This window comes from Phalacrocorax carbo, chromosome 8, assembly GCF_963921805.1.
Source record: "Phalacrocorax carbo chromosome 8, bPhaCar2.1, whole genome shotgun sequence".
Taxonomy (NCBI): Eukaryota; Metazoa; Chordata; class Aves; order Suliformes; family Phalacrocoracidae; genus Phalacrocorax; species Phalacrocorax carbo.
This window is the reverse complement of record NC_087520.1, coordinates 6867738-6895340: the sequence shown is the minus strand read 5'-3', so window position 1 is coordinate 6895340 and position 27603 is coordinate 6867738. Positions and strand designations below refer to the sequence as shown.

At 45.4% G+C, this 27603-nt stretch overlaps 1 protein-coding gene across 2 annotated transcripts; it reads right to left on the bottom strand.

Moving 5' to 3' along the window:
• Positions 1-146: 146 nt before the first annotated feature.
• Positions 147-19940, bottom strand: HMGXB3 (HMG-box containing 3). 2 transcript variants are annotated; one of them, XM_064458465.1, is made up of 20 exons: positions 19670-19940; positions 18930-19077; positions 18328-18502; positions 17317-17883; positions 16762-16860; positions 15080-15211; positions 12627-13021; positions 12095-12270; positions 11696-11793; positions 11049-11147; positions 10406-10555; positions 8399-8700; positions 7160-7287; positions 6401-6532; positions 5947-6131; positions 5131-5350; positions 3914-4047; positions 3401-3517; positions 2764-2973; positions 147-2171 (listed from the first exon to the last, which is right to left on the bottom strand). In XM_064458465.1, the coding sequence occupies exons 2-20, from the start codon at positions 19073-19075 to the stop codon at positions 1701-1703; spliced, it is 3936 nt and encodes a 1311-aa protein (XP_064314535.1). In that variant the 5' UTR covers positions 19076-19077; positions 19670-19940; the 3' UTR covers positions 147-1700. The 2 variants fall into 2 exon arrangements, with proteins under 2 accessions (XP_064314535.1, XP_064314536.1); XM_064458466.1 differs by having other exon boundaries at positions 17317-17880.
• Positions 19941-27603: the final 7663 nt, after the last annotated feature.

Here is a 27603-nt window from a genome sequence, read left to right as displayed (position 1 = left end):
TGGGGCTGCTCCTCTCAGAGAGCCTTGCTTCTGGGAATATCAGGCTTTTGCCCAGACGGGAATGGTGGTGTATGTGCACACACTGCTTGTGCCCTTTCCCACCGCAGTCCTCCAAGTCTTGTACATAAAAAACCAAGTCATTTGGCCCCAGTTTCACCCCCAAAATTGGAGATAATTTATTAAACTTTATCACTGACTGAAAAAAGTCACTAACGTCTCTTATAATAAGTTAATGTTCTTAACAGAAAAACCCCAAGCCATACTTACTGCATTTGCTCAGACTTAATACATTTACTTTAACAGTATGGTACTCAATAGGTTCCCCTTCACAGAAGGGAGTTTTCCACCACACCGCAAGCCTCTGAATCTTCCCACTGCTCACTCAGACAAAATAAACTCCCTGGCTGGCAACTTAGCAGTCTAGCATCCCGCTTCTCTTCTCTGCCAGTCACAGCAAACACCCATCCCCGTTCACCACCAGCAAAAGGGAGCTGGCAGCAGACAACGCGCATGGCTTTACAACCACAGCCCAAGGTGTTCTTCAGACAGGCTGTAGGGGCAGAGGTCTCAGCCCAGCTCGTCTCCAGCAGCTGATAAAGCAACCTGGGCAGCACGAGACTTCTCTAACTCACACAGCACTGTACGGACCAGGCAGGGCAAATATAACACCTAACAGAGCACCGCCTCTGAGGGTGGAATACCGACCCCTGCTCTGGTGGCACTGCATTCATCATTTCTCCTGGATCCTACAGACAGTCTTTATGATTCTGCTCTAAGGGCAGGACAACAGAAATGTAAGTCCTTGAACAGAATAAAACTACTGAAAAAAAAACAGCCCAAAAGCATCCAGGGGGACAGTACAGAAATTTTGAGTGTCCTTCCCCTTTCCGCAGTCACCACCTTAAGCAGCGCTCATCCAGCCCTCCAGCAAGCTTGGCGCCCCTGGGCTCACCCTGTTGATTCTTACCTCAACATACAGAACACTTTTCCCTCACTGTATGTCTCAGCTTCTAAACTATTAGTGCTCATGTGAAGGGCAAGCAATTCTAGAAGCTTCCTGCAGCTGAAGCACCCACAGTCCTAGTCCCAGGAGTGCAGCCTCCAGGGAGGCTCCCCAGATAGGGCGCGTTAAAGCTGCATGGCTCCTCCTCCTCGACTAAAGACTCCTTGCAGCCAATGCATATGAGAGCTCTGCAAGATTTCCAAGCAGGAGTCACTGTCCTAAACTAATCTATTCAGAATGTTTGGGGGAAACCTTAGCTGTCCACCTTTCACACCTGCTCCCACACCCCAGCCCTGCCACCAAGATGCACAAGTCAGCAAGCAAGATTCAGAATTAAAAAACCTGTGTGCTTGACCACGCGTTCTCCCCGCCACCAGGAGTGCCTCTCCCTTCTCCCCTCACCAGCTGCAGGGAGGGCAGTGTTTCACACCACTGAACAGCAGGTCCATTGCACACCTCGGGAGGCAGCTGCAGCCTCCAGCAAGGGGGGTGACAGACCCACACTCACAGCAGCTATCACAACACTATGGAAGCGCACAGCTCTTTGGTCATTAACAGCAGTCAAAGCCACCGGCATCACATCTCCAACCTGTAAAAATAAACTCTCAAACCAGATAGCTGCCCAAACCTTGCAGAAGTTGGCCCAGCCCACCCATCCACTGGATCAGAGAGAGAAAACAACACGCTGTTTTGTTACTCAGCAACCTCTATCATCCCCCTGCTTCCCCTCTTCATCCTCTTCTGTTTCCGTTTTAATCTGGGCCACTCCGAGCCGGTAGAGAGCATCACGAATTACCACCTCCCCAGGCTGGCAGCTCTGTACGATCTCCTGGATCTGCTGATTCACAATTTCCCTGCTGGTGAGGAAGTCCATGAGGCGGTTGTAGAGGTAATAGTGCGTGGCGTTCTCAAAGGTGATGGGCCTTTGGCGGATGTTGCTAGTTTTGCTGTCGTTGATAGCGGTGACGATGGCGCTGTAAGGCTCCAGCTCTCGGCAGAGGGAAATGCAGCGATGCCGAGACGTTGGATCTCGGTGGCTGTTCTGCTCTGAACCCGTGTGAACAATTCGGCGTGCCGATGACTTGGTGATTGGGTGCTGAACAGAGTGCTCAGCCACAGTCACGTCTACGCTGTAGTGCTGGTCTAGCAGTTCAGGGCAGGACACATACTGGGGGAGAGAGAAAGACACGCACCAGGTAGAACAAGAAACAACTTCCCCATAGCTAAGAAGAACAAGACAAAACTTCCATTTGGCTGAACTCCAACCAGTACTATGACCCTGGACAGAGGGAGGACTAACCGATTCAGGCTTCCCCTAAATACCACAAAGGTGGTTCTGTACACTCCCTCCTCTCTCGTATGCCCTCAGAGATAAACCCAAGGCACTAGCAACCCTCTTCCTCTCCCATTTCTCAAGTAACAGCAGTGGTTTAAGAGAAGTGAGTTGCTGTGTCAAAACCAGCAACATGCTCCGAAGTTCATGATTTGAACTGTTGCAGTGCACTTCCAGCACAGCTCCTCCTATTAAGGAGCATGAACCTAACACAGTGCCCCAAGCAAGACATAACGCTTTCTGCTATGCTCAGCAGCTATGCGCTGGCAAAGCTGTGAGTCAGGAGACACTTATCAGGTCAAATTATCTTGAGGAACAATACAGGTTACATATACTTTTAAAATCTTTTTTTCCTAATATTAAATCTCCCTTGAAACTTTTCCATATCGGACCAGCCCAGCAGAGCACAAAGGTGGACATAACTAACCGTTGGAGGATCCATGGGGTCAGAGAAGCAGCCCTGGTTTTTCCCCCACATCTGGGAAGTCAGGCCAGGACAGCAGATATCTGCACACAGTGCCACCGAAGAGGCTATATCAACAACATACACTGGAGGCCAGTGACGTGAAGAGACCAACAGGTCCACATGATCCCGGGCATTTTCTCCTCTTACTATGTACTTTGAACCACACACAACCTGGCAAAAAAAAGGATTAATACCAAACAGCACAATTAAACTGAAAACCTATGGAAAAAAGTCTGGTCTTAAAAAAATTAAGCTTCCTTTCAGGTATTCCAGACAATATATAACCAGAGAGTTACTTTGTCTAAAGATATTTTGTCTCCTCCTCATACACATTCACTTTATTCTGTTCAGGAAGAGGTGATTTTCAACTCCACCTCAGCAGCAACATCAAAACCAGGCTTCAGATCACTAGTTGATCTTGAAATCTCTTGCGGGACAGCTCATACCCCAAGCCCCCAAGGCAGTGTGTTTCACTGCCATGGCTCAGAGAGGCCCAACTCCATTGCTTCTATTTAAAGAGGGAGTTCCACACTGATAAGTCAGATCATAGTGAACAGCAAGGTTAAGAAAAAGCATCGCTGACTCCAGCCTTCCTTACCTGGTGTGGACACACTTTGTAGATTTTCCCTCCTGTGTAATGAGCAGAGGCTTGTGTGATGCTTGTCCCATTCTGTACAAACTCATAGAGAGCCAGGAGGGAGTAGCAGAGCTGGTCCTAGAAAAGACAGGCCCCAGAGAAAGTTTGTATGTGGCTAAAACTCCTGGATTCCTCCAGAGAGGGAGAAGGCAAGGTCTCCCAAATCCTAATTTGCACTTCATCCAATAACTTCCTAATCCCACACTCCGCAATGTGAGGATAATGAGCAATTACAGGATGCTGAGCCTGTGACAAGGTAATTACAGACGTCCTTTTGTCTTTGAACAAAGGTTCAATTTATTTCACCACATGTAAGTTATCCTATAACCTGCAGGCACTCACTTCTAACCCACCCCTGCCCTTAGTGCATCAGATGAGAAATTAATTATCTAGGATGGCAAACGTGAATGAGGGAAAGACGGTGAAGAACAGCTCCACTCCTGCAGGCTTGTGTGTGGGCAAACAAGCCGTTACCTTTGTATCTGAAGCCTCCCAGGGGATGCCACACTGTGTCAGAAAGCTCTGCAGCTCTTCCTTACTGTAAGAGCTTATCAGCTCAAGCCTGAAGTTTTCTTCCTGAAGGAGCCTCACCAAGGCACTCCCATTACCTGCAAAGGCAAGAAACAAGTCTCAGCACTCATTCTCAGGAAGGGAAGTCACCAAAATAATTTCTTCTGAAGACCACAGAAGCAGAGACTGCACAACCAACTGGCACCAAGAGAAAGCCGTGAACAGCCCTATTTCCAAAGCGTGTCACAGCCCACAACTCTCTTGAAACCTTCGCTAGTGAGGTTACCAGACTGAGCCCAGCAGAGTTGCAGACTCCATGAGTGCTTGTCTACCCTGTCGTTCATAACCTTCAAGTGACTGGTTGCGCTGACGTGAGGATAAACAGGTGTCAGAAGAGCACAGAGAAAAGCGGCTGCAGACTTCGGTCTGAGCAGCTTCAGGGTCACCATTCACATCTCCTCCCTGGTTCTTTCTCTGGAGCTCCACTTCCACGAAAGCATGTGTAGCCCTTCTGCAGCTCAACTCTCTAGAACAGCTGCAGCCCTGTCTGCAAAGCCAACTCATGTCCTTGTTAAGCTTGCAAAGCCATTTTCCTTCTTATACCCAATACCTAAACTGTTAAAGGAACCAGGTGCTAAGTTTAGCTCTCATACATCTGAGCTTATTCATCTCACAGTTCCTTGTTACATGCAGTCAATGCCCTGGATATACTGAATGTTGACAACACTGATCAGGACTAACACATCCATCTCCTAGTCTTTTTTTCAAGTTCCATAAAAATTTATTCACCCTTTACTGGGATCATGATATTGAGATACCAAGCACTGCCTCCAGCTTTCACAGTCCAGTTATCAGTCTAACATGAAACAAATACTGACTGGCATTCAAGTTGTGCGTGCATTCCCCCACAATCACACCATATCTTATTTGGGGTGCAGTGCTCTCATGTCCCCCACGTCTCAAATGCATCAGAGCACACCAGTGTATTCATGCTTCACTGGGCAGGCCAAAGCTCGAGCTGCTAAGTATCCTGAGAACTCACCCCAGTGTTCTTGCATTCCCTCAGCAGACAACCTTTAAAGAGTCATGCAATCATAAATTCTCATCTCTAAACATCACCAAAAGACTGAAGCCACGGCCACATAAAGCACTCCCTTAATAAGCACAACCTCAGCAGTTACCTGGCACTGGCTGTGCATCCAGGTTCTTGTCCTTCTCAGTATTGATCACCATCGCTCCTCTCATCAGTGGAGGGAAGAAAGGAGCAACAATAGATGCATCAAACTTTGTGATAGGGATGCTAGAAGGAAAAGCCACCTGCTCAATCACCTCTGTCTCCATCGTGGACCAGAAGTCTTCTACATTCACTTCACTTGATGGCAAGAATTCTGGCCAGGTAAACTAGAAAGAGCAAGAAACCCACTGGTCAAATACAAATAACTGTAGTTCAGCTGACAGTTTTGCACCAGCCTTACTCAAGGTATGAGGACTATCCAGGACAGTGCTCAGGCAAAATATAACAAGATTTCAGGCTCCTAGAGTTCCTCACAATCACTTTTCATCAGATGAGAGTCAAAACCATTTACTTTACATGAAAGCCAGACATGCTGCATACTACTAGTAAGGCTTTTTTTCCCCATTAGAGAAGGCAGCACCTCAAGGAAACTGCTGTTGGGAAAAAAAAAAAGAATGCCTTCATGTGGAAGGAAGGAGGCCAAATTAAGCAAGTTTTATCCAAGGTCCCTACTGCCAGAGGCTGCTGGACAAAAGCTGTGGTCCAGGGACAGAGGATCTTGTTTTCCCCAAACAATACATGAACACCTCTAAGAGGAAGTGCAGGCATCACCATTCCAGCCACATCCTCTTACCAGGCATCAGCAGAAAACTGCTCACAAAGTTCTCATGTAATTATCGTGCATTATGAAGACCAGAGTCAGCAAAAGTCATTACAATCTGCTTTGAACATGAACAGGATGTGAAGTTTGTGAAAAGCCTACCTCTATATTTTTCAGTGCCAGGACATTTTCCACATTCCTCTGGGCTATTTCCACCTTGGGGGTTATGCCACAGATTCCACAGATCATATCATTGTAATCCCGGACTGTTAAGCATTCAAAGGCCCAGTAGCCATTGCACAGCAGCTCCTGGAGTTGAATCTGCTCATCAGGGCTCAGTCTTTTTTCTGAAAAGCGAACATGCCACTGTTACAACTTTCACTTCCTAAAGTCAGTGGAGAGGTAGATCTCTCCTGTGCATAATAAAAATAAACCTGTCCTCCAGAGAATTGTTACAAAGAACTGGTCATGGAGGTGCTGTTGGGTTTAGAAAGTGATTTAACAGAAACATACCACACTAGAATAGTTGAGGTTTGCCTTTTTATAACCTAACAAGCATCAGTAGGTCACAGTTTTGTGTAAACGTTATGGTAAAAAACCAAGAAGAAAAACGCACCAGTTTGCTCCCGAACAGAGTCAAGAATATTGCCAACAGCCACTCTGGGATCCTCTCCAAGTTTAATGTGGTTTCGGATTGCAAAGAGAAGATCCAAGCTCACTAGCAACTTGTTGCCCACATTGAAAAGGCCTGCAGTCAAAACAAGACAGTTACTGTCTGTAGGGTTCCAGATCTTCCTCACAAAGAAATATACTCCTTACTGATACATAGTCTTATGAGTACGGTTCAGACGATAATGGAAACACATGGACAGTGCTTCTGGGACTGTCCCCTTGGCACATTAGCAAGATTAGCTCCTCTCACAGGCTTGCCTTTAAAATTATAAAGCTACAAGGAACAGCAGCCAATCCATGTCCTCAGCTCCGCACTGCCCTGCGGGAGGCCCACAGTAACTGCCATGCAAGTCTCTCTAGTCAACACTGAGAAACAGCACCCTGCAGAGGTGTCCTTGACTGTGATCTCAGGGGTTGCCTTGCAGAACTCAGCATTTACCGCTTACACAGAGGAGGCCTACACCGGTGAAGCAAGGCGTGGTCTTCCTCATCAAATCATTCCTACATGGTTTTCCTCACAAATACAGATTTACTTGCAGAAGAAGCAGAAGCATAACGCAAGTCAAAAATAATTAAAGTTTAATACACCGGGGCAGTGAATAGGCTTTTCTGTGCAAAGACAATGCCCTGATACAGTCCCAAGGCTTCTGAAGGCTGTAGACTGTAGTCACACTGTAAGTCGGTACGCTTACATTTTTCCTACCTGTGTAAATATCAGTGAAGCTATGGAGGGCCAGACACTGCAGGTTCAAGCACACTTTGACCTGAGCTGTAACCACCTGTAGTCTATTAGCTGTCAGCAGCCAGCACTCCTGAGGACCAGCAAGGGAACTGTAACAGACAACAAAAGACAACTCAGAGGATGAAGCCAACAGGTTTTTCAGTCCAGTCCTGCAGTAACCTAAAATGTTCTAGTTGAGTTCATTAGTATCTCAGTCTAAGCCAGTTCACATTATTTCACACCAGAAAAAAAATGTTACATTTTAAAATGGATTCCCTTGGCAGTCAGGTCACTGCTCACGTTTCTTTTAACAGCACTGCAGCATCTCTCCAGCTCCATACACTGGGTGCATAGTATTTGAGAGGTGGAGAAAATCTATGGCCCCAGCTGCCCTGGGAGAAGGGTCAGCCCTATTGCTGTGGGACAACAAACACCGACTAATAACACAATCTACCTGACCGCCTGTCCCCACACAAACAGATTCAGAAATGCCTGCTCCTCTACAGTACAGCTGCCGAGGAAGTTCAGACAGGAAAATGCCAGTTGTGCCCTAGTGTCAGAAATACAGCTGTCCCCCCAAGAAAATAGGAATCATAGTCAAAGCTAGCTAGGAGGATGTTTGGCAGACTCAGTGAGGAGACATCCTATGGGCTTTTATACAAATCTAGTTAAGGTAATCTAGCCTATACACTGGTAGTTTCTGAAAGTCCTTCAGGTTTCAATTTGGATATTTGTTCCAAAACAGGATTCACTCAAGCGCACATTAAGCCATGAAAAGAACGAAAACATCATAAGCAAAAAGATCCACACAGGAAATACTCAGATCAGGGAGAGAAAATGGAATGACACAATGCACATGTCTAATCCCACAAGTTTGCCTCTGTCAACCTGAAAACATTATAATGGAAAACAAAGAAGGGATGACTAATGAAAAGACACTGTTTCAAGAACAAAAAAAATTAAATCTAGACCTAGCAGTCGCTCTTTGATCATGGTCTCCTGCTGTACGGAAATGGTAACTATTACAAACTACACTGCACAGGAGAAACAGAAACAGCTCACTGCTAACCAGCTAAACCCCTTCCACACACATAGCTTATTCCGTGTCACTTACAGCAGCTTCAGTACCAGGGCCTAAAGCAAATATTATTTCAGGCACGCTTGTAACATAGAATAGCAGCACGAGGGTGAAAGAGTCACAAGTCTAAAACAGAATCTTACTTCTGTCCCCCTTTGAACAATGGGCTGTTACAGAGGAGGCACTGCGCAGATGGAGACTCATAGTAGTTTGACCAGGAGGTCTGCTCTATGGTGACTGTCTCCTCACTCACGTTGGACAGGATGAGCCGGGAACTGTTGAGTTCATGGATGAGCGTGAAGACCTCAGCCAGCTCCGATTCGTTCTCTGGGATCTGCATTACCTTGCGCAGCAACTGCAGGGTGGACTGACGCTGGATCTCTTTCTGGGATGGGGTTAGGGGCTCGCTGGTGTTCAACACATCAGACTGACCTGGACTGACCTCCTAGAAAGCAAGTCAAACATTCACATATTCAACTAGGCAAGCATGGGAATGAAATATTAAGAAGCCCAAAGTAGTCATAAAAGGTAGCAGAAACACAGCAACCTTTGTACCCAGTAGACTTGACTTCTACTCCACTGTTCAATCATTGACCCCAGACAGAAGCTTCAAGCTTAAGTCACTTCACCTAAAATACTTTATTACAGCCCAGCCTTTTGGGAACTCCTACAATACAGCCAGACCATCACAGATTTGCCACTAAACTGGAGTGTTAGTGCAGAGGTGGAGGATCAGGAGGCTAAGGACAACCATCAACAGGTATGTAAACACTTCAATAATCCTGGCAATCGTCACTGCCTTTCTCCACAGGTTATCAAGCACATTCTCCTGTATAACGTGCTCAGACAGCCACAGCAGTCTGCACACCTCTCCAGAGGCTGGAGGAGACAAGTGCTAAATGAGAACTAGGGGCTACGATGTACTCAATTACAACTGATCACCATAGTCCTTAGGCACACACACCCCCCCCCGCCCTGACACACATATGCTATCAAGCCAAAATGCACGAGCACAGGAGAATGAAACTCTAGGTGGCTCAGAAGAACAGCAAGAATGCAAACAGGCTAATCTGCTTAATCACTTGAACTCTTCTGCCAACATTTCAACCTGTTTTTCTGTCTAGTCTAGCAATGAGATAGATGATCAGTCCAAAAGCACAGAGACAGCAATGAACTGTGTGATAGGAATGTTAAACAGATCTAGAACCAGAAAATAAAAAATAACTAAATGAGGAAGAGGCAAGCCACATGCCTCTCAGAATGCAAGCTGAGCTAAGCACACTGCTGTTCCTTACACAGCTGCTTGTGTGAGTTTCTCACAGGCCACTTCAATTTGTTTGGGGTTTTTTTTTTGTTTTGTTTTGGGTTTTTTTTTAGAACTCTACACAAATTTATGTTCTTCAAAATAAAAAGTGCAAGTGGAAGAGTCATATTACCACACAGACTAAAATGTAGTCTGTTTATATGCTGCGTGGGCATTTCAGCTAAGAACAGGACAGCTCCTTTTTTTTTTTTTTAAACAAAAAAATTCTGTACAAGAAAAGCTAACCTTTGAAATTTCAAATGCAAAAAAGAAAAAAACCCAAACACACAAAAACCAGAATTACTTACATCCATATGGAAGAGCAGACAACTGAAAAACATCTTTTCACAACAGAAAAAAAATGTACATCCAGAAATAAATTTAGGCTGGAAGTAAGGTTGCACTACAAACCCCTAAAAATAGGAAGCTCTAATACAAGATGTACTAACACAGTTGATATTAGCCACAAACTGGTCAAGAAACTCCCAAATATGCTCTGCTTTGTGATTAAGTCTGAAGTTCAACAAAGCTGACAGAACAAATAGGACTTTAGCGGTGATTTCCCCAGCACATACCAACACACTGTGAGCATTTTTAAGCTACTACAGAGACATCCAGTGGTAGAACTGAGTGCACTCAGTCTCGTTCTCAGCCTGAAGCACTGCTGCTGCAGGGGTTGGACAGTACAAACATCATCACAAATATTTTCAACAGGGCATTATACTGTCAGAAAAGCTTAGCACAATGAAAAAAAATTAAAGTGCTCCCATGGGCACTGGCAAATTTAGGTACTTCCCAGCCCACCCCACAATAGCCATTTGAGAAGACAAACTGTTCTGAACCTTACCAGGGGTTTTGCTGTTTTCTCAGCTCTGTCTTTGGCAAGGTTGTATCCGCAGCTGGGACAGATCCGTGGCTTGTGCCTGTTTGTATACACGTAACTACAAGAGGGGTTCTTGCATTTCCCTCTGCCACGTGATGTTGCCAATCCCAAATCCTGAATGACACAAAAAAGATGTTTGCTGACCTTGACTTTTAGATCCCAACAAGACTCTAGAAAAGTCTCCCTGAATATCACATTTTTCACCACTTTATAACACCTCATTTAAAGGTCAAATAGCAGGCCCTGTCACTTTGCACATAATATTTCAACCGGCACTCAAACGTTTTGGCACCAGTTCCAGAGACCACAAACACTCACACATCAAACTCATTCAGAAACCACTGATCCTCCCTGCTGAACTCAAGGAAGGCATGGGGATTATGCTAGGACATGAAGAAAAATCCAGTTCTTAACAAGGTCCCAAACATGACTGCAACAGAGTACAATCACCCTGGCTTAGGTCAACAGATGATGTACAAACTGCAGATTGTCTCACATGAAACACAAGATACACTTCTGCAAGTCAGCAAAATAAAAGTCACAGAACGGTCTTCCCAGAGATGACACTCCCCATGGTGTAAGTCAGACCATCTGAAAAAATTCTCACCAAAGTTACGGTGCAGCTGTACTTGTAGGAAGGGAATATATCTGGTTTGACTTCCACTACTTTAACCTGAGATGCCCTGCTGGTCAAAGCACTGTGGACCTAAAGATTGAAAGCAGAAAAAACAACACCCATTAGAGACATACTACTGAATACATATATCCTGTAAGCAATACCTATTAGCATTTTTTTACCCTCAAGAAATCAATTAATGTTCATTTAATATCAGAGGACTACAACACACTCTTTTGCATACTAAGGCATTACAATTCAAACAGAAGTATTCTAGCATCTTGGCATACTCAGTCACACTTCACAGATCTCATCTCTCAGTACTCAGTATTGCATGTTGGATTATCAAAGCACTAGCAGATCCTCAAAACTACTTCTGGAAGTAGCTGGGAGATTCTCAAAGCAGCCAACAGAGGACTGTCCAACAGCATCTCACAGTTCAGTTCCTACACTCAGCCATCTAGCACTCATGCTGCTTTCGAGCCATCTCAGAAAACTGTCAGTCACAGATCTCATCTTCATAAAGCTGCTACATTTTTACCTTCTATTTCTCACCACTCAAGTCCTATCTCTCATCTGAGGAAGAAAAAAGAAAACGAAAGAAAGTAACATGCATTTGAAGAACAAACCACAGGTACCTTTTGCTCCTCGGCACTTGGTGGCTGCAGAATTGACTGGCCCAATTGTTTAAGCGTACTGGGCTTCAAGCCTGATGTCCTCACAGGGGAATGCTTGTCTTGAAGGAGGAAAAGGATGCAGCAGGTTAGATAGGAGAAAACAGGTCCTGTTTCATTCTGACATCTTTGATAAATGCCACGTTAGTCATGTGAGATTTTTCCTCTGAACTTGCAGCGACCCAAGCAGGTGTTTCATGGCCCATTCACATCCACTCACAGTTAGAGAGTGAGCGAGTGGTTTTTTTTCTAGGGTAGGTCATTATCTCCCTTCAGACATATCTTATTATTTGACAGAGACCACTTCAATGTGATGAGGAAAGACAACCACTCCCAAAGCACACCAGAGAATACTGCTTTTACCGGTAGTTGCAAAGGCCTGTCTGTTGCTAGGCTGCTCAGTGCTGGCTTCTCTCCCCACACTGGCTGGTGCAGGCAGAATGGCTCGCATGGGTCTTGCTGCAGCCAGCAAGGAGGGCTTAGGTCTTGGTTTACTCTTTACTTCCTGCCCTTTGTGTGCAGCAGCTGGAGCATCAATTCTGAAAGACAAGAGCTACAATTGGAAAAAAATTCCATGGTTTCCCCCTCAGCCTCAATTTTCTTCTCTTCCATGAACTGTGTTATATGAGCACAATAATCACAGCTATTGCAGTAGAAAGGAGAAATAGTGCTAAGGATACCTCTGCCCTGTGACTACAATTTAATTGTAACTTTAAAAAAAATTAGTTCTAATGGACAAAACAATATCAAAGGAATAATCCTGAACTGGCCGAAAACAGACAGTAAACAGAAGTCTTACAGGAAGCACTGCCAACAGCCCCCAGTTTCCTGGATTTGTCCCATCACCACACAACAGACATGATATGCTCCCATAACGTAGGGAAAATTGACTCACCCCATTGGCTTTTTTGCAGAGGCATTTGGACTCGGCACCTCAGGAGACAGTGGCACCCCCAGCCCTACACTATCTTTTTCTGCCTGCTCCGAAGAGACTCCTTGCCGTTGGCTCTCTGGACCCAGCATCACTCCAACAGCACTCCCTCTGTCTTCAGCAAGCACATTGTTTGCAAGAATGTGAGCCTCCTTCCACTCCACCTCCTGCATTTGCCCTCCAACAGGCACAGCATTCAGCAGCTGGCTGACAGCTTCAGAGCTTTCCAAGGCTGTCTTGGAGGTACTCTCACTAACAGCTGCCAGTTCTGTGAGCACTGACTGTTGACCTCTTTTAGCTGCTGGAGTTTTAAGAGACATGCCTGAATTTGGTTCAGATTTGCTTTTTGGTTGCTTTTCCTGGAAACAAAGAGATAGACACATTTCAGAGCTTTAGGCTTTCACAGATAAGTAAGTTCCCTTCACATATGCCAGGCTTGCCATGGCCTATTTAATGCTGGATCAAAACAGCAAAATCCTAAGTGTTAAGCAGTGAATTGTATGAGAGCAGAAAGACATCATCTTCTACGACAGCAAAGTCCCTGCTAACATTTTATCTAGCCTCCTGGCCCTTCATCTGTTATTTTTAGACACTGTTTACTTTAAAGAATCAGTCTTTCTTAAACTCCCTCAAATATCACCATTAGCATCAACATCACAAACTCACCCACCACCCTCTGTAACAAGGACCCACCTCCTACGCTCCCCTTTCATAGCTTCAGCTCTCTGATGCTGTCTGTTCTTCCACACTATTGAGGAACCAAGGGGATAGAGAACTGGTATCTTTTGGATATGTACATTCAGGAAAGCATGCACTTGAGCAAGTCAGGAAACAGAGGATTACTCAGGAAGGTTTTTTGACTTGAAGAAAGATGTTACCTTCAAGACTAAGGCTACAGAAGCCATGTATTGGGGTCAGCAAAGGTGTGATGGAACACTGAATTGGTAATATGCAAAAAGATATCAGAAATGGAATCAAGAGTTTCTGGCATGATACACACAATTCTGAGCTCTCTACAGAGTTCATACTTAGAAGGATAATCTAGGTTTTTAAAAACAGTCATCTCCTAACCTAGTCCCCTTTCTTTCTAGGGAACAGGAAGGTACGTATATATTTAGCTTCAATTCTATTGATGTTATTACCAGTAAAAAAAAAAAAACAACTGCTGGTGCATGTTTTTCCCAAGGCATGACACCATAAAAACAAGTGGAACTGTTTACGCAAACATGTTCCCAGAAGAGCAGAATAAAACTGAAAGCCAGAAAGAAAACCCCCTCTAAAACCTCTCAGATCTAATCAATGTAGGATTTAACAGGAGCAGGCATGCCATATACGAGCAGAAACATGTTTTTGCAGTTAGCCATCTATCTACTTCAACAGGTTTACAGAACAAAAGCTAAGAAGCCATCATCACTATTTGTATCCTACCACATAGGAAGCCCAGCCATCAGCTCAGACACTAGAGTTTGTAAGCTGCCTGAAAAAGTTCTTGCCCCTAAATGCTTAATGGGTCTAGCCACAAAACAAAGGAGGTTCAGAACAAGTCCACATAAAGCCACTGACTGTCAACGCAAATTTTTACACTGAGAACATCCTTTAACTTGTGCATGAGGAGCCTTGTTTCCAACAGAAATTTAATGAATGCACATCTCCTCAGAGCTGACTAATCACCATGGCATGGCCAAGGTTTAAGGAGCGAGTGTATTTTGCTGTATACAGCTAGTAGAGATGCTAATAACTTAAGCGAAGTAGGTATCATGTGTAGAAAGACTTCTCCGCTCAAACTTCACAACTCCACCAACACCTGGGAATTTCCTTCCAGTCAAAGGTCAGAACATCATGAATGATCAGACACACGGCCATGAGTCAACAATACCCAACAGTACTTCAGCTTCCACTAGATTGACTTAGGTAGCTCCCAAAGGATCATATACCTACCATAGTTGAGAATTGTTCTTCCTTTCTATTGAAAAAATGATGCTGAAAGACCACTGAAAACCTCAGTTTGTAGAAGAACTTCAAATGCAGAAAAATCACCACAAATGGTTAAACCAAATCCCTGAGCTTAGTTATGGCTGTGGCAGAAAGAACATGCAATGCCTTCCAGTCACAGAAACTGTAATGTGGGCAGAGGGCCAACAGAATGTGTGTCCTCTCAATGAGAGGGAGTTACCAAATGCAACCCCATCTATTCTGACACCATTACAAGTAGCACCTTGACCCAAGGTATGGTGATTTAGGTCTGTCTCACCTTGGCCAAGTGTCCTCTGCAATGGTGACCTGCCCCAGCACAAGCACAGGGATCAATTCTGGCGTATCTGACCTCCTGCACTAGATCTACAGGCCTAGAAATATCACAGGCATTCCCCAAACCAGCACTTTTTGCCTGAAAATCAGGGAAGGAAAGGCATATTTACCTTTGGGATCCATTTCCCTCCCAGAAAGTTCCCACATGTTGGGCATTTTGGTGGCTTATGCCTGGTGACGTAAGTGAAGGAACAGCCAGGATTGGTGCAATTTCCATGTCCCCGGCGAGTATAGGTGGTTGTCTGAAACAAGAGTTGTCAAGAATTTCTCTACAGAGCTGAAAAACACAAAGCTGTGCTCATTGCTCCCTTTCTCCTTGTAAGCACTTTACAAATGTTATTCAGCAAATCACCAGCCCTCCACTACTATTCCTTTAACTGATCAACCACCACACAGTTGGATCAGAGTGGGAAAGCACTACAACTGCTCTGAGTCTAAATGCTCAGTCTATACAAGAGCCTTCAGTATGACCAGAATTTAGATCAAATTGCAGAGCAGAGATGAACAATGCACAGAATCTACTGGAGAAACTAACCTTGCATTTACAGTGATGTAACAGTTCTCTTGTGAATACTAAAAAGTCACAATAAGATGGTATAAAAAAGATTCATACAGCAGTCCACAGTGAGGCAAGATGTGATTAACAGACTCATGTCAACAGGGTGACAAGTCTTGAAGACAAGCACTCATGATGCAGAGGCAGTTCTTATCAGTAATTTGTTGTTGTAAGCACTGGTCAAGTACTCCCTGGGCTCTACTGTAACTTGCTCGAAACTACTGCAACACCAGCAGCAGCACCAGGCACTATTTATAAAGACAACTGAAGCAGAACCTGTCACCTTTGCCAGGACAACTGCATTAACACATTGAGGTTTTGTGAGTGCAGCGCTTCTCAATATTCTGTATTCAACACTCCCGAGGGAGCTGTTGTGCTGTAAGTCCCCACCTAGGTACATTTTTTTCTAAAAATGCAAGTGCTGCTGGCAAAGAAATGAGACAGTTTAAGCCAGCCACTTCTCAGGAACAAAAACCTGAAGTATTTCCATTCTCCCTAAGACACCTGGAAGAATATCACGCTATGCACTGTAAATATCTGCAGTGTTCCACCAGCTGGAAGCATAGAGGACCTGGAAAACAGGATTTGATTCTAGCTTATACAACACTAGGAGCTGCAGTGCTGACTGTACAATGAAGTCCTACAATAGCTACAGAAATACAGGTGGCTGGAGCGGTTCAATTAGAGAACCAACACTATTCTTCCCCATGCAATGGGCCACATAACGTTTCACATGCTTTCTCAAAACCTTAGGTCACTGCTCCTCTCCTGTCATGTGGCCACTGCAACAGCCATTCATGAGACTGGGGAGCTCATGTGTTCCTGTGACAAGAGCAGATTCTTGCCCTTAAAGGGATGGACACTGGCATTTTATGAAGACAAATATGCATCCAAGTAGAGGACATAGACGGCTACACAGACCCTGAAAACGGCAACACAAACTGCTGTTGGCCAGATGTGTTGTGATAGCATTATCTACTCTGCCTGTTTCCAAGATCTCCTTGAGGAAGAAGGCAGCAGAAACATGCCCATATAAGACACTCTAGAAGTCAGACACCCCCATACACAACGAGTAAAACCAGGGACAAGAAATATTTCAACTGACATGACAACTCCAAATTGTATTGTCTTTAAGAACTGGACCATGATCAAACCTTTCCTACTCTAACATCTTAGACAAACCTATGGTAATACATCCATACTGTAAAATACCATACAGGACTCTGAAGTTCTTACCAATTTAATTGATGCTGGGTTCTCCACAACAGAATGAGCTGGCAAAGGTAACATAATAAACTGTGTAGTGGGTGTGGAGGAGCTACTCTCTTCAGTATCCTAAAATGAAGCCAAAGGAAAAAATAAATGCAGAAAAGAGACAGAGTGACCTGTGTCCCACCCTCTCCTGCACACTACCATCGAACATGTCTTAAGGACTAATGAAGCCAGAAATAGAATTTCTATTTCTAGATAGAAAACAGCTATCAGGAGCACAGAGGTAATATTTTTTCTCCCCAAAATCTTGTCGTCCAACCACCCCAAGTATTGTTACGAGAAATAATTTAAAAACCCTCAAGCAGTCATCTTAAGACACAAGAGGTATCAGCATAATGGCTGAGTCAATCTGCAAGCAGAGACATGGCAATCATTGAGTTACAAAAGCTGCTGTTTCCCTCACACTGAGCGTAAGCATGCTGGGCAATACAGGCTCTCCTCCAACCACCAAGGATCTCAAGTAAAATGTGTTGAACAGACACTTCAGGTGAGACAGTACCAGGAGGCTGAAAAACTTACCTTCCCAGTCACCACAGTCACCACAGACACACCATCTGAAACCTGAGGGCGGGCAACAGCGATGCTCCCGTTGGAGATGTCTGTGGAGCTGCTAACTAGAGTCTCTTCAATGACTACCCGAGCTGTCTGATACGGTTGGCCTTCTATTTCCAAAGAGGCCTCATCCAAGAGGATATCTCCAGCGACTTTCTCTGTCACAGGCCCAACATAGTGAGAGAGAACCTCTGATGCAACCACCTTTTCCACAGCATCCGCCTGGCCAAATGAAGCAGTCTCTTCTGCCAGTCCTTCGATGGCAATGCACTGCTCAGAAATGCCAATGTGGCTCGAGTCCACGGAAAGGATGTTTTGCACAGTATCGCGGGAGACATTCGTGATATTGGTGGAAGCTGTTAACACTTCAGACGCTGCCTGACCCTGTGTCACACACAGTTCCAGTGACTGCCTGCTCCTGTCCTCCTGAAGAGTGGTTTTGGGAATAATTATATAATCTGAGCGAGGAAGAATCTTACGGAAACCTGGAATGTCTGGAACTACTGCAGTTCGAGTGGACACCTTGGAGTTCTGCTGGCAAAACCAGAGTATGGAATAAACAAACATTAGAAAAGGAAGAGATTTGGTTCTCAATCCTGCTATTTTAGTGCCTAAAGTTCAAACAGCTTCCTGAGGCAGTTTGCTGGGAACGTCTCCACATGACAGAGCCTGCAGAATCCCTCCCAGCCCTGGTTTTATCATCCACTTTACCATCAATCACCCTGATGACATCACACAAAAATAACTACGATCCCCATCAGCAGGTACTGGACATATCCCTCTTGAATTTCAAAGCATTATCCCTTGACTGGCAAAAGCAAGAAGCAGTGGCCTCCCGCATCGCTTCTCCATAGGCTGTCCCAAGCAGAAATATGAACAGGAATGCGCAGTTAAGCAATTCTCACACACACGGTGCTGCGTAAACAGTTACGTGCCTCTCTCTTCACATGGCAAAGAACTGCCAGAAAGATGACTTACCGGGTCCAATCCCTCCTTCTCTAGCTTGGCCTTCTCCAAGTAATAGCTTTTTTCAGCCACACTGAGCAACCTCCAGCTCTCACTAATCTTTTTGTTGATTTCAGATTGAGGGAGATGGGGGAGCTCTTGCTGTACTTTCAAGTAAATGTCATAATAGTAGAGGAGGTAAGCAGATCTGAAACGCAACAGGACACTGAAACATTAGTATCATTCTACGTAAATTCCTTCAGATAAAGAAATCCACACGGTTTGCGTTAGTCTCAAGGTCAAATGACAAGCATGTTACATTCAATTCTACTTGTAAAAGCATTTTTTAACCAAATGAAAACTAAGATTCTGAGAAGAACCTCTGAAGTAGGGAGAAAGAGCCTAAGGCAAATTACTCTGGGGTACACAAACTTTAGATCAAGCAACAGTAGCACTCATAAAGGGAAGGATGTCAGAGCAGGCCCAAAGCATCAACCTAATGTTTTATATAGGAAGTTTTACACTATGAAGTGTTCCAAAGTTCACTCTTATCAGAAACAAGGAAAACTGCTCCCATGCAGAATCACAGAATGGATACCCTACAGAGGTGCTAAATGAAGACAGAAGGAACTTACCTAGGCTTTTTAGCTTTTTCTCCATGATCACCAGTACTTTTATATTTCTTTTTCTTCTTAGACGGCACCGGTGATGCATAAGTGTAAGTGCCTTCTATTTCCTCCATTACCACAGTTACTTCAGTGCCATCATATGGAGCTTCCATTGCTAAAAATACATATTTTGTGTTATGCACTCACCAAGTTGTTCAACGTTTCTCACAACAAAGACCGCTCTTCACCACCTTTATAAACCCACAGCATCACTGGTATGTGAGACTGACCTTAATTAACCGAGATAACTACGTGCTGACTATTTATCTTTATAAGAAAACACCTTTATTACTATGACCTCAACATCACCAGTTCAGCGCAGACACACTGCCTCTGCACTTAAAAGCTGCAGTTCCCCAGGAACCTCTCAGATGAGTTTGGTACCTGGAACGAGCCTTAGGTCCAGCTACAAGATATCGCGGCCACGCTCACAAAAGCGAGGCCAGAGGCCCAATAAGCGTGGGAGCCTCGTAATCCTCTTACCCACCAGAGGATCCCCGGGGCTCCTCGCTTAGCGTGTCACCGGTGGGTGACAGCTCCTGCCCCCGCGGCGCGGGAAGGCAGGGAGGACAGGAGAAGCCTCGGGAGGTAAAGGCAAAGCCCGCTACGCCGAGGTCCCGGCTCCGCCACGGCGTCGGGGCCCCCTCCGGCCCTGGTGAACCACCCCTCCGCCCCCCCCGGGACGGCCCCGACCCCTCGGCACTCACTGGGCAGCACCGGGGACGAGCTGTTCGTCGGAGGGGCGGCCGACGCGCGCCGGTCACGTCCAGCCGGGGCGCGGAGGAGGCAGCGGCGGAGCTAGGGGCCAGCCGCGGAGAGAGGAGCGGGCGGGCCGTCCCGGCATGCTGGGCCTGCCGCCGGTCGGGCCTGCCGCCGGTCGGGGTGGAACAGCACCGGGCCCTTCGCCTCGGCGGCCACCCGCCGCGCCCGGAAGTGCTGCCAGCAACAGCATCCGGGTCGCGGCGTGACGGCTGGGCGGGGCGGTACCGGGTGGGGAGGGCGGTACCGGGTGGGGAGGGCGGTACCGGGCGCGGAGAGGCGGCCGGGGCGGAGGCGGTGCAGGACGGTGGCCGGGAGGGGTCAGTTTTCCCCGCGTGTGCGCGGCGGCGTCCCCCTGGCGCTGTGGCGGGAAGGAGGGGAGGGGAGGGGAGGGGAGGGGAGGGGAGGGGAGGGGAGGCGGCGGCGCGCGCAGCCCCGGTTCCCGCCAATTCTCCTCAGGGTGATATCCCGAAGAAAATGGTATTTTCTCCTAAGTAGTAACAATGAACGCGTGAGCCTGGCAAAACGGAACTTGGCGGCCAGAGAAGGGAGCTGAGAGATAGGGAAGCGTTTGTTTTACCACTATATCCTCGAGGAGAGCTGAGACTGATAAAGGCAAACATCCCACCTCAGAAGACACTGAGGATGGGGTGATAAAGTGTATAGTCAAGTGTATAGTCAAGGAAAAAAACTAATTGGGATGTCGATAAGAACCGTCCTTTAGGTGAACTATTCTCGTTATAATACTAAAAAACGTGTCTATAGGCCAGAAAACCTTTTACTCAAATAAGCCCCTCAGTCTCTGAGTATGCATGGTAAATTTAAAGGGAGCTGTACCTTTTAAGTTGAAATGAGACATTATTAGCCAGGGGTGTGAATATTAGCTGCTATTGACACATTTGACTGTATAAATACCTTGTAGTGTCTCGGTGCAGTGTGCTAGCTTTGTACACTTACACCTACGACCCACCTTTGCGCAAAAATGAAATTAATAAAATACTTCCGCTCTGTGTGTAGTTTGGCATTTTGCACCACGGGTGAAGGAACCCACTTTTTGGGGAAAAAAAAGATGGTGTGGGCAGGCGGGATCTGGGCCCATGGGAGCAGTTAAGGCACAATTAGCAAAGGGGTCAGGGAGCGCACCACGCTCTTGGATTTCTCGGAGGTGCTGGGCAGGCTGTGGGTCTGGCTTCCCACAGCTGTTCTCTCTTCAGGTCTGCTCGGAGCAGCAGGTGCAGCCCTGGCACCTTCCCCTGGTTGCCAGGGCAAAGCTGTGCTCCTGGATGCCGATAATGCCAGCCGAGCAGTGCGGTTCTGCCTCCCGCTCCTGGTGACGAGGCGGATGAAGTGGCAGCCCAAAGTTCAGATCCCGCTGAAATCCCAAGGAAGCTCAGTGCCACTCGGCTGAAGATGGTGGTTGTTCGACAGCCAGCTGGTTGTAAGGCCGGCACTGTGCTGCAACCTCGGCACGAGGGCCCCTAGAGATCTTCCGGTCACAAAACATGGTATCGCCCATGTGTAATAGTCACTGCAAGTATTCATGGGATCTTTGGGTCCCAGCATTTGTTTACCAACATTTCTCACTCATTTTTGAAGAATAAATGTTTTCATATGTGACAAAGTAATTGTTTTCTCTCCTTACAGGGCTCTCTACCTGTACCCCTCTTCCTTTGAACCTTTTGGAGGGCAGGTTATTGTGCAGCTATTGCTGCAACACATTTTTCAAGTTACACGTTTTGGCTTTTTTTTTTTTTTCCTATTCATGTCTATTTCTGTTTTTTACGTGATGACTCCTAACTTCACAGAAATTTAAACCACATCTGTCTGTGTCTTCTCAGATCTCGGAGGAGCAGAATAAGGGCTCCTCTTGTCTAGTAAGTCATTAATAAAACCCGCAGAGCAGTGATATGACAGCTAGTATTAAATCTGCAATCAGTTATTCTCCTGAAGCCCTGCAGCCATTTATGCGATCTGCTAGTGTTTATGTGCAATAATTGGTGGCAAACTGCCTGTTGTACGTCAGACACTGTGCGGCTTCATCCAATCCATGTACTATTCCAAAGCTCTGTACTTTTATCTGGATCAATATATAACCACTAGAATTTTGTTGGAATTATTACCTTGCCAAATATTTGGGAAGAAAAGGCTGATTTGGTTTACAGAACTAATGAACAACTGAAAAAATAATCTAAGAGAAAAAAAGCAGCCATGTTTCCCTCATTGTTCACGGAAGAGTTTCTCATGGCATGCATGCTGTCAATGGTGTTAGAGACTCAAACTCTTTCCTAAATTGGGCATTTTGACTCTTCCATGGACATACAGCTTTATGTCAGAAAAATGATATTAACAGCATGTAAATTATTTTAACTATGCTGTAATAGTATTTTGAGGAAGAGGGGAAGCTGCTATGTAGCAGCATTTATTGTAAGCCCAAGGAAAGTTACAAAGGAGTACCTGCTGTGTCAGGAGGGGAAAGGCACTCTCCCCCCAGGATGCTTTATGTATCATTACCTCAAGAAATGAAAGGTAACGATGGAGATTACACAGGGATCTCCCTCTTCATTTCCCTGATAAAGTACAAGGGCTGCTTTGAAGGAGTTCAAAAGACAGCCAGGCACACTGAACTACAGCAGGTACCGGCGGGTTTTTTTTTGAAGAGTTGACTTCAAAAACTGCTTAAATAGATGAGAAATCATAGCACATTATTATTAGTTTCATCCATCTTCATCTCCCTCATCTGCAAAGCCTTCCAAGTCTCAATCTCTTCTCCTGTTCAATCAGCATAATGTGGTCATGCAAGAATGTGGGGCTGAGGTGTCTTTTCTGAGTGCAATTTAACATCACCCCTGTCTCAGCCTTCAAACAGCACCCAGTTTCCAAGAGGCTTTCATGACACCAGCCCCTGAAATCAAAGCTACATGAGATCGAGGCAGCATGGCAGCAAGGAGGAAAACACTGCTGAGAACTTTGGGGGGTCATTTGTGCAGTGGATGTGAAGGGCTTAAAACCCCAATGGGACCTACTCTGAGCCTCGTCCATGGTGAGAGAGTTATGCAGGGGATTTCAGAGCAGTCAAGTGGACCCTGTTATCAGCCGTAGTCACCAGGGACAGTTTTCATTAGCCCTTCTCAGTCATTTTAAACCTCCCTGAGCTTTTCTAGGACACTACGCTGGTCACTCTGAGAGTAAACGCACACTGAAATAGTTCCTCTGTGGGTCTGCACACATCTGCTGTAGCTCCCATTTCACCCTGCCGTCCACCATCTTTCTGCTGATTGTAGCTGCAACAGCATGATAGAGCAGCAGTCAGAGGACTGGAGGCAATGAAAGAGCATCTGTCTGTCTGTACAAGGGTGAATGATCCCCTTTTCCCTCAGAAATGTTGAAATAAAGATGTTGCTATTTTTAAAATGGTACTAGTGGAAAGGCAAAATGGGATTTGTTATATTTCTGATGAATTCTGGTATCTTTGGGAGCTCTTTGCAAGAACAAACATCAGGGATCTCAGAAATAATAACATTTGCAATGTTTCTAATTATATACACAGGTTTTGGTGGGGTGGGGGTTAGAAAAGAGCAGAACTTTGGATCCTAAATGTGGCTGTCTTTAATGATCAGGTAACTCACAGCACAAAATTATCAAACAAGAAAAGGGATATATCAAACAACAGAAATGATATGTTTGATTTAGCTAGCAAAAGGTATCTTCTTGTTATATGCAAAACAAAGCAGATGTTAAACCCAGCAAGTTCCTGTACCAGCCTCGCATTTAATCTTCCAGGATCATAAATATTTCAGTTTCTCCATGAGGCTGCTACAGCCACACGTAGTACTTCGGACTTACGTGTTCATAAAACAGAACCTGCCTCCCTCTGAAATTGCTTTGGTTTTGGAGTCGCCATTCAACCGAGTCAGTCCAACACTAGTTAAATTAGCACATATTTTACAGTAAGTAAAATATGTTTCTGTCGAAAAGGTTACATAAAACATTTCAAAGATGTTTATTCAATTTTTCCTAAACAATAAAACAGGAGCAACGTTTCATTTTAATTCTCTATTCTAGTTATTCAGTAACACTGTTAAGAAGGCTTAGAGGTGACCTTCATATTTTAAACTAAAATTTGATCTCTACAAGGTTTTCTATTAAATGAGGTATAAAAGTATTATATGTTAGGTGGTTAAAATAATGAAAGTATGAGAGGAGGCACAGTTTAAAAGACTGTCTATGGAGTCTATGAAGAAGAGAAAGACCTAGTGATACATTCATGTAAAATAATGAACAGTACAGAAAAGGGTAAGCAAGCATTCCCATTCCTTCTTTATTGCAGATAAAGGAAAAGGGATAGCTTTTGAAATTAAAAATTCTAATTTCATTCAGATTTGGAAAGCAAAGTTGAAGCATAACCATTCGAAGCTTACAGGAATAAATACCTCCAGCTTTGCTGCCAGTTGATGACAGAGCAGCACAATACAGCAGCAAGTGCCCAAACGCCACTCAACCTCCATGTGGATAATGTGCCCATCTAGAAAACTGTGTCAGGATAAACAAGTAGGAGCTAAACAGCTTCCCATTTAAAGAATAAACTCACCACTATCTAAAGGAATAGGAAAAGTTCCCCAAGGCCCCGTATCTCTGTAAGAGTCTATTAGAGAGGGTTGAATGCAGTGCTGGTGGCTCTTCAAGGCAGGGTCTTGACTAGGTCTGACACTTTATAGAGTCCTGAATATATTTTCTTTAAATAAACATTTTTCTTTCCCCAGGAACATCAGGAATAGTGTGCTGTTGTCCCTCTTTTAGCTGGAGTTCTCCCCAGATAGCCTCAGGAAACAAATTCCGAGTTTTCTCCCGCTATCTGTAAGTTGCGTTCACTATTTGCTTCCAGAAAAACCACTGGAGCCCTTGGATGCTGCATGGTCATTCTGTGGCACGCTTGCGACAACACCGGGGCCCTGACACAGCCACAGAAGAATCAGCCTTGCAGAAAGCAGAAAGCATGCGACCGTGACAGTGCAGCGGCTCCGCAGTCCCTGCCAGAGCAGGCAAGACTGCCAGCCAGCGCAGGGACAGGCCGTGCTGGCACGGCAGCTCTGCGCTCCGACAAGAGCAGTGCCTGCATGAGAGGAGGGAGTCATTATCTTTGTGGCAGTAAATGAGAGTATGAGATGGAGCCAGCACAGGGCTGCGCTCTGGGCCTGACAGCTCATCCCCAGAAGGCATGTGAATTCTGTCCTTCCTGCCGAATGCAGCTGCGGAAATGTTATTATTTTCCAGTGTTCATGCTGTGCTGCTCTCTCTGGCAGGACATGTTGCTTTATTTCGTTACAGTTTTATTAAGTAGCATGTAACATTTTTGTGAAATCAATCAAGATAACTGCCTCCTTTCTTTAATGAACGTGTTAATGATTTTGATCCATGTTGGGGTTTTTTTCTGTTGTTCCCAAAGCAGTGTGTTTGCTCAGATTCTTTCACAGCTTGTGAAGTAACAGAAATGTGCTTTGCAGGAGGGTAAATACATTTAGTAGTAAGGAGCTGGCCCTTATGAAGGCATCACCTTATGAAATCAGTGTCCTTTGTGCCGAGCCTGTTAAGTATGACAAGCTTGACTTGGCCTACGTGGTTCATGAAGGAAAAGCTGCTCAAAGGCTTGGCATTTTGGGTTGCAGCAGGTCTATTATGGTACTTTACCAGCAACAGTAGTGAAACATACTCAACAGCAATAATGAGGTACGTGTTGTGAGCTGGGTAAACACTGATTCTCACTCCCCATTTAAATGATGAAGAAACTCAAGTGCAAAGAGGTGAAAAAGAATACATGAAGGCTGGTGTCTCATAAACGCACTGAAGTAATTCACTGGTTGATACAGCTCATTGATTCTAACCCCATCTCAGTCATTTTGGGCAGAAAAAAAAGAGCAGTCCCAGGGTAACAAACAGGGAATGACCATACAACAGTGAAACTTGTAAAGACTTTTTCGACCTGTATCTTACAGCTTTCTGCACGCCAGCATCTCTGAGAGCTCAGAAGATTTATGCATTACTTTTGAGATGCCCTAAAATATTCTCAACCCAAGACCGGTGATCTGGATCGAGATAAACATCTATTCCTCTCCCTCTGAAACAGCACCTTTTAGCACCGTGGCCCACAGCCACAGCTGTCACCAAAACAGCAGGACTCCAGGGTGGCCCCACACCGTAACTTAATTCTTTCTCAGAGATGCAGAACCAGCAAGGAAAGAGAATCTTCAAGTCAAGGTCTTGGACTATATTCTTTGGCTGAGGCTATCTAAAGTCTTTGTCTACAATGCAGACAAAAGACCCACATGTCGTGCACATGGCTGCAAATTAGCTGGCGTGGGCAGGGACTTGGTAGCTGTGTGGCTGCAGCAGCAAGCCCCTCTCAAGAAGCTGGGTTAGGCTCCTCAGAAAGACTGAGCCTCACTGTGTCACACCAGTGCTGGTCCTTACCCCTGCTAGATTAAAGCTTACCAGAAAGGTTGACAGAAGTTATGGCCCCACTTTTTATTGCAGCATGGGCATACAGTAAAAGGCAGCACAGTGCCAGGAGCAAAAGCAAGAGCCAACAGGTTCCCTCCTGGCACAGCACAGATGGTTGCCTACAATAAAGCTTGACTGGGTGGGAGACAGCAGAGCCTTCTTGGAGCTGAGCTGGGATTGAAAAATGAGCTCTCTCAGGACCTAGGAGCCATGATGAACTCCACTGATTTCTGATCCCAAAGCAACAAGGCTGTTTTTTTCAACCTTGCCTCCTACAAGATAATGAAATCTTTTTTTTTAAGAGATAGCCACCAGAACAAGACACTCCTTGTGCTCACATCTTCCTCTGAAGATACAATGAGAGAATGAGCAACAGGAGAGATGTGAATCACTTAGTGCCTTATTGGAAGGAGCTGTGATACTGGTACAGCTAGCCTGGGATGTACGGAGTACATGTGTATCCCTTAAGAGTCTTGCTCCTTCTCCTGCCTTGCAGCTTATATGAAAACAATAAGGCTCTGGTTTCCTCTCTGATGTCACATTCGAGGTACGCCTGGGCGGCTGACAGCGTGCACCACCGCTGGACCTCCAGTAGCATGGCTAGGAAAGAAATCCTCCAGCTTCCCCTGCAGTAGTAGCTGATGGCTTACACCATGCTGGTGCTCTGTGACAAGTACTGAAGTGCCACCACCCCAGCAAGGAGGCAGTTTTCCTGAATACAGAAAGCAGCTCCAACTGTCAAATACAAAAGCTACAATCCTGATCTCTGTGATGTTAATCTGGTTTCAAACGGAACAGCTGAGTGGAGAATCCAATACCTTGATGGTTCATGTTTTTACAGTGACATTCAGGACACCTGCATCTCCTGGTGTTTTGAACAGGATAATGCCATTACTGAGTGCAATACTGCTAGTCTCATCTCCACTCTTTACACTGAAGGAGAAAACATCAAAGCTTTAACATCTGTACCTCCTACCTGGCATCTGCCTCCTGTCTCTCTCCCCTCCCTGTTCCCTAGTCCTTTTTGAGCCGAAACCCTTGCCTTATCACATTCAGCAGTTGTCTGTTGATTACCAGAATTAAAAGAACTTTGAGCTGTGGCTTGGCTTTCACGACAGCACTTCTACATGTCTGCAAGTTTCTGGCAAGCAGAACCCGGTGCCAGGGTCTCTTTTCATAAAATACCTTGTAGTGACTTGACATATTCATGGCCCTGGAGGGTCCCCAGACAGACCCTTAGCAGCACAGTCTGCATGGAGAGACACAGTCGAGCTGCCTCCAGCCTTCAGAACTGCAGTGTCTTATAGAGGTTTTGTGGACTGTAAAGTAGGATGATACCCAGGAATGAAGTTACATCCCCATGCTTCCTTCTAGCAAGTGCTGGCTT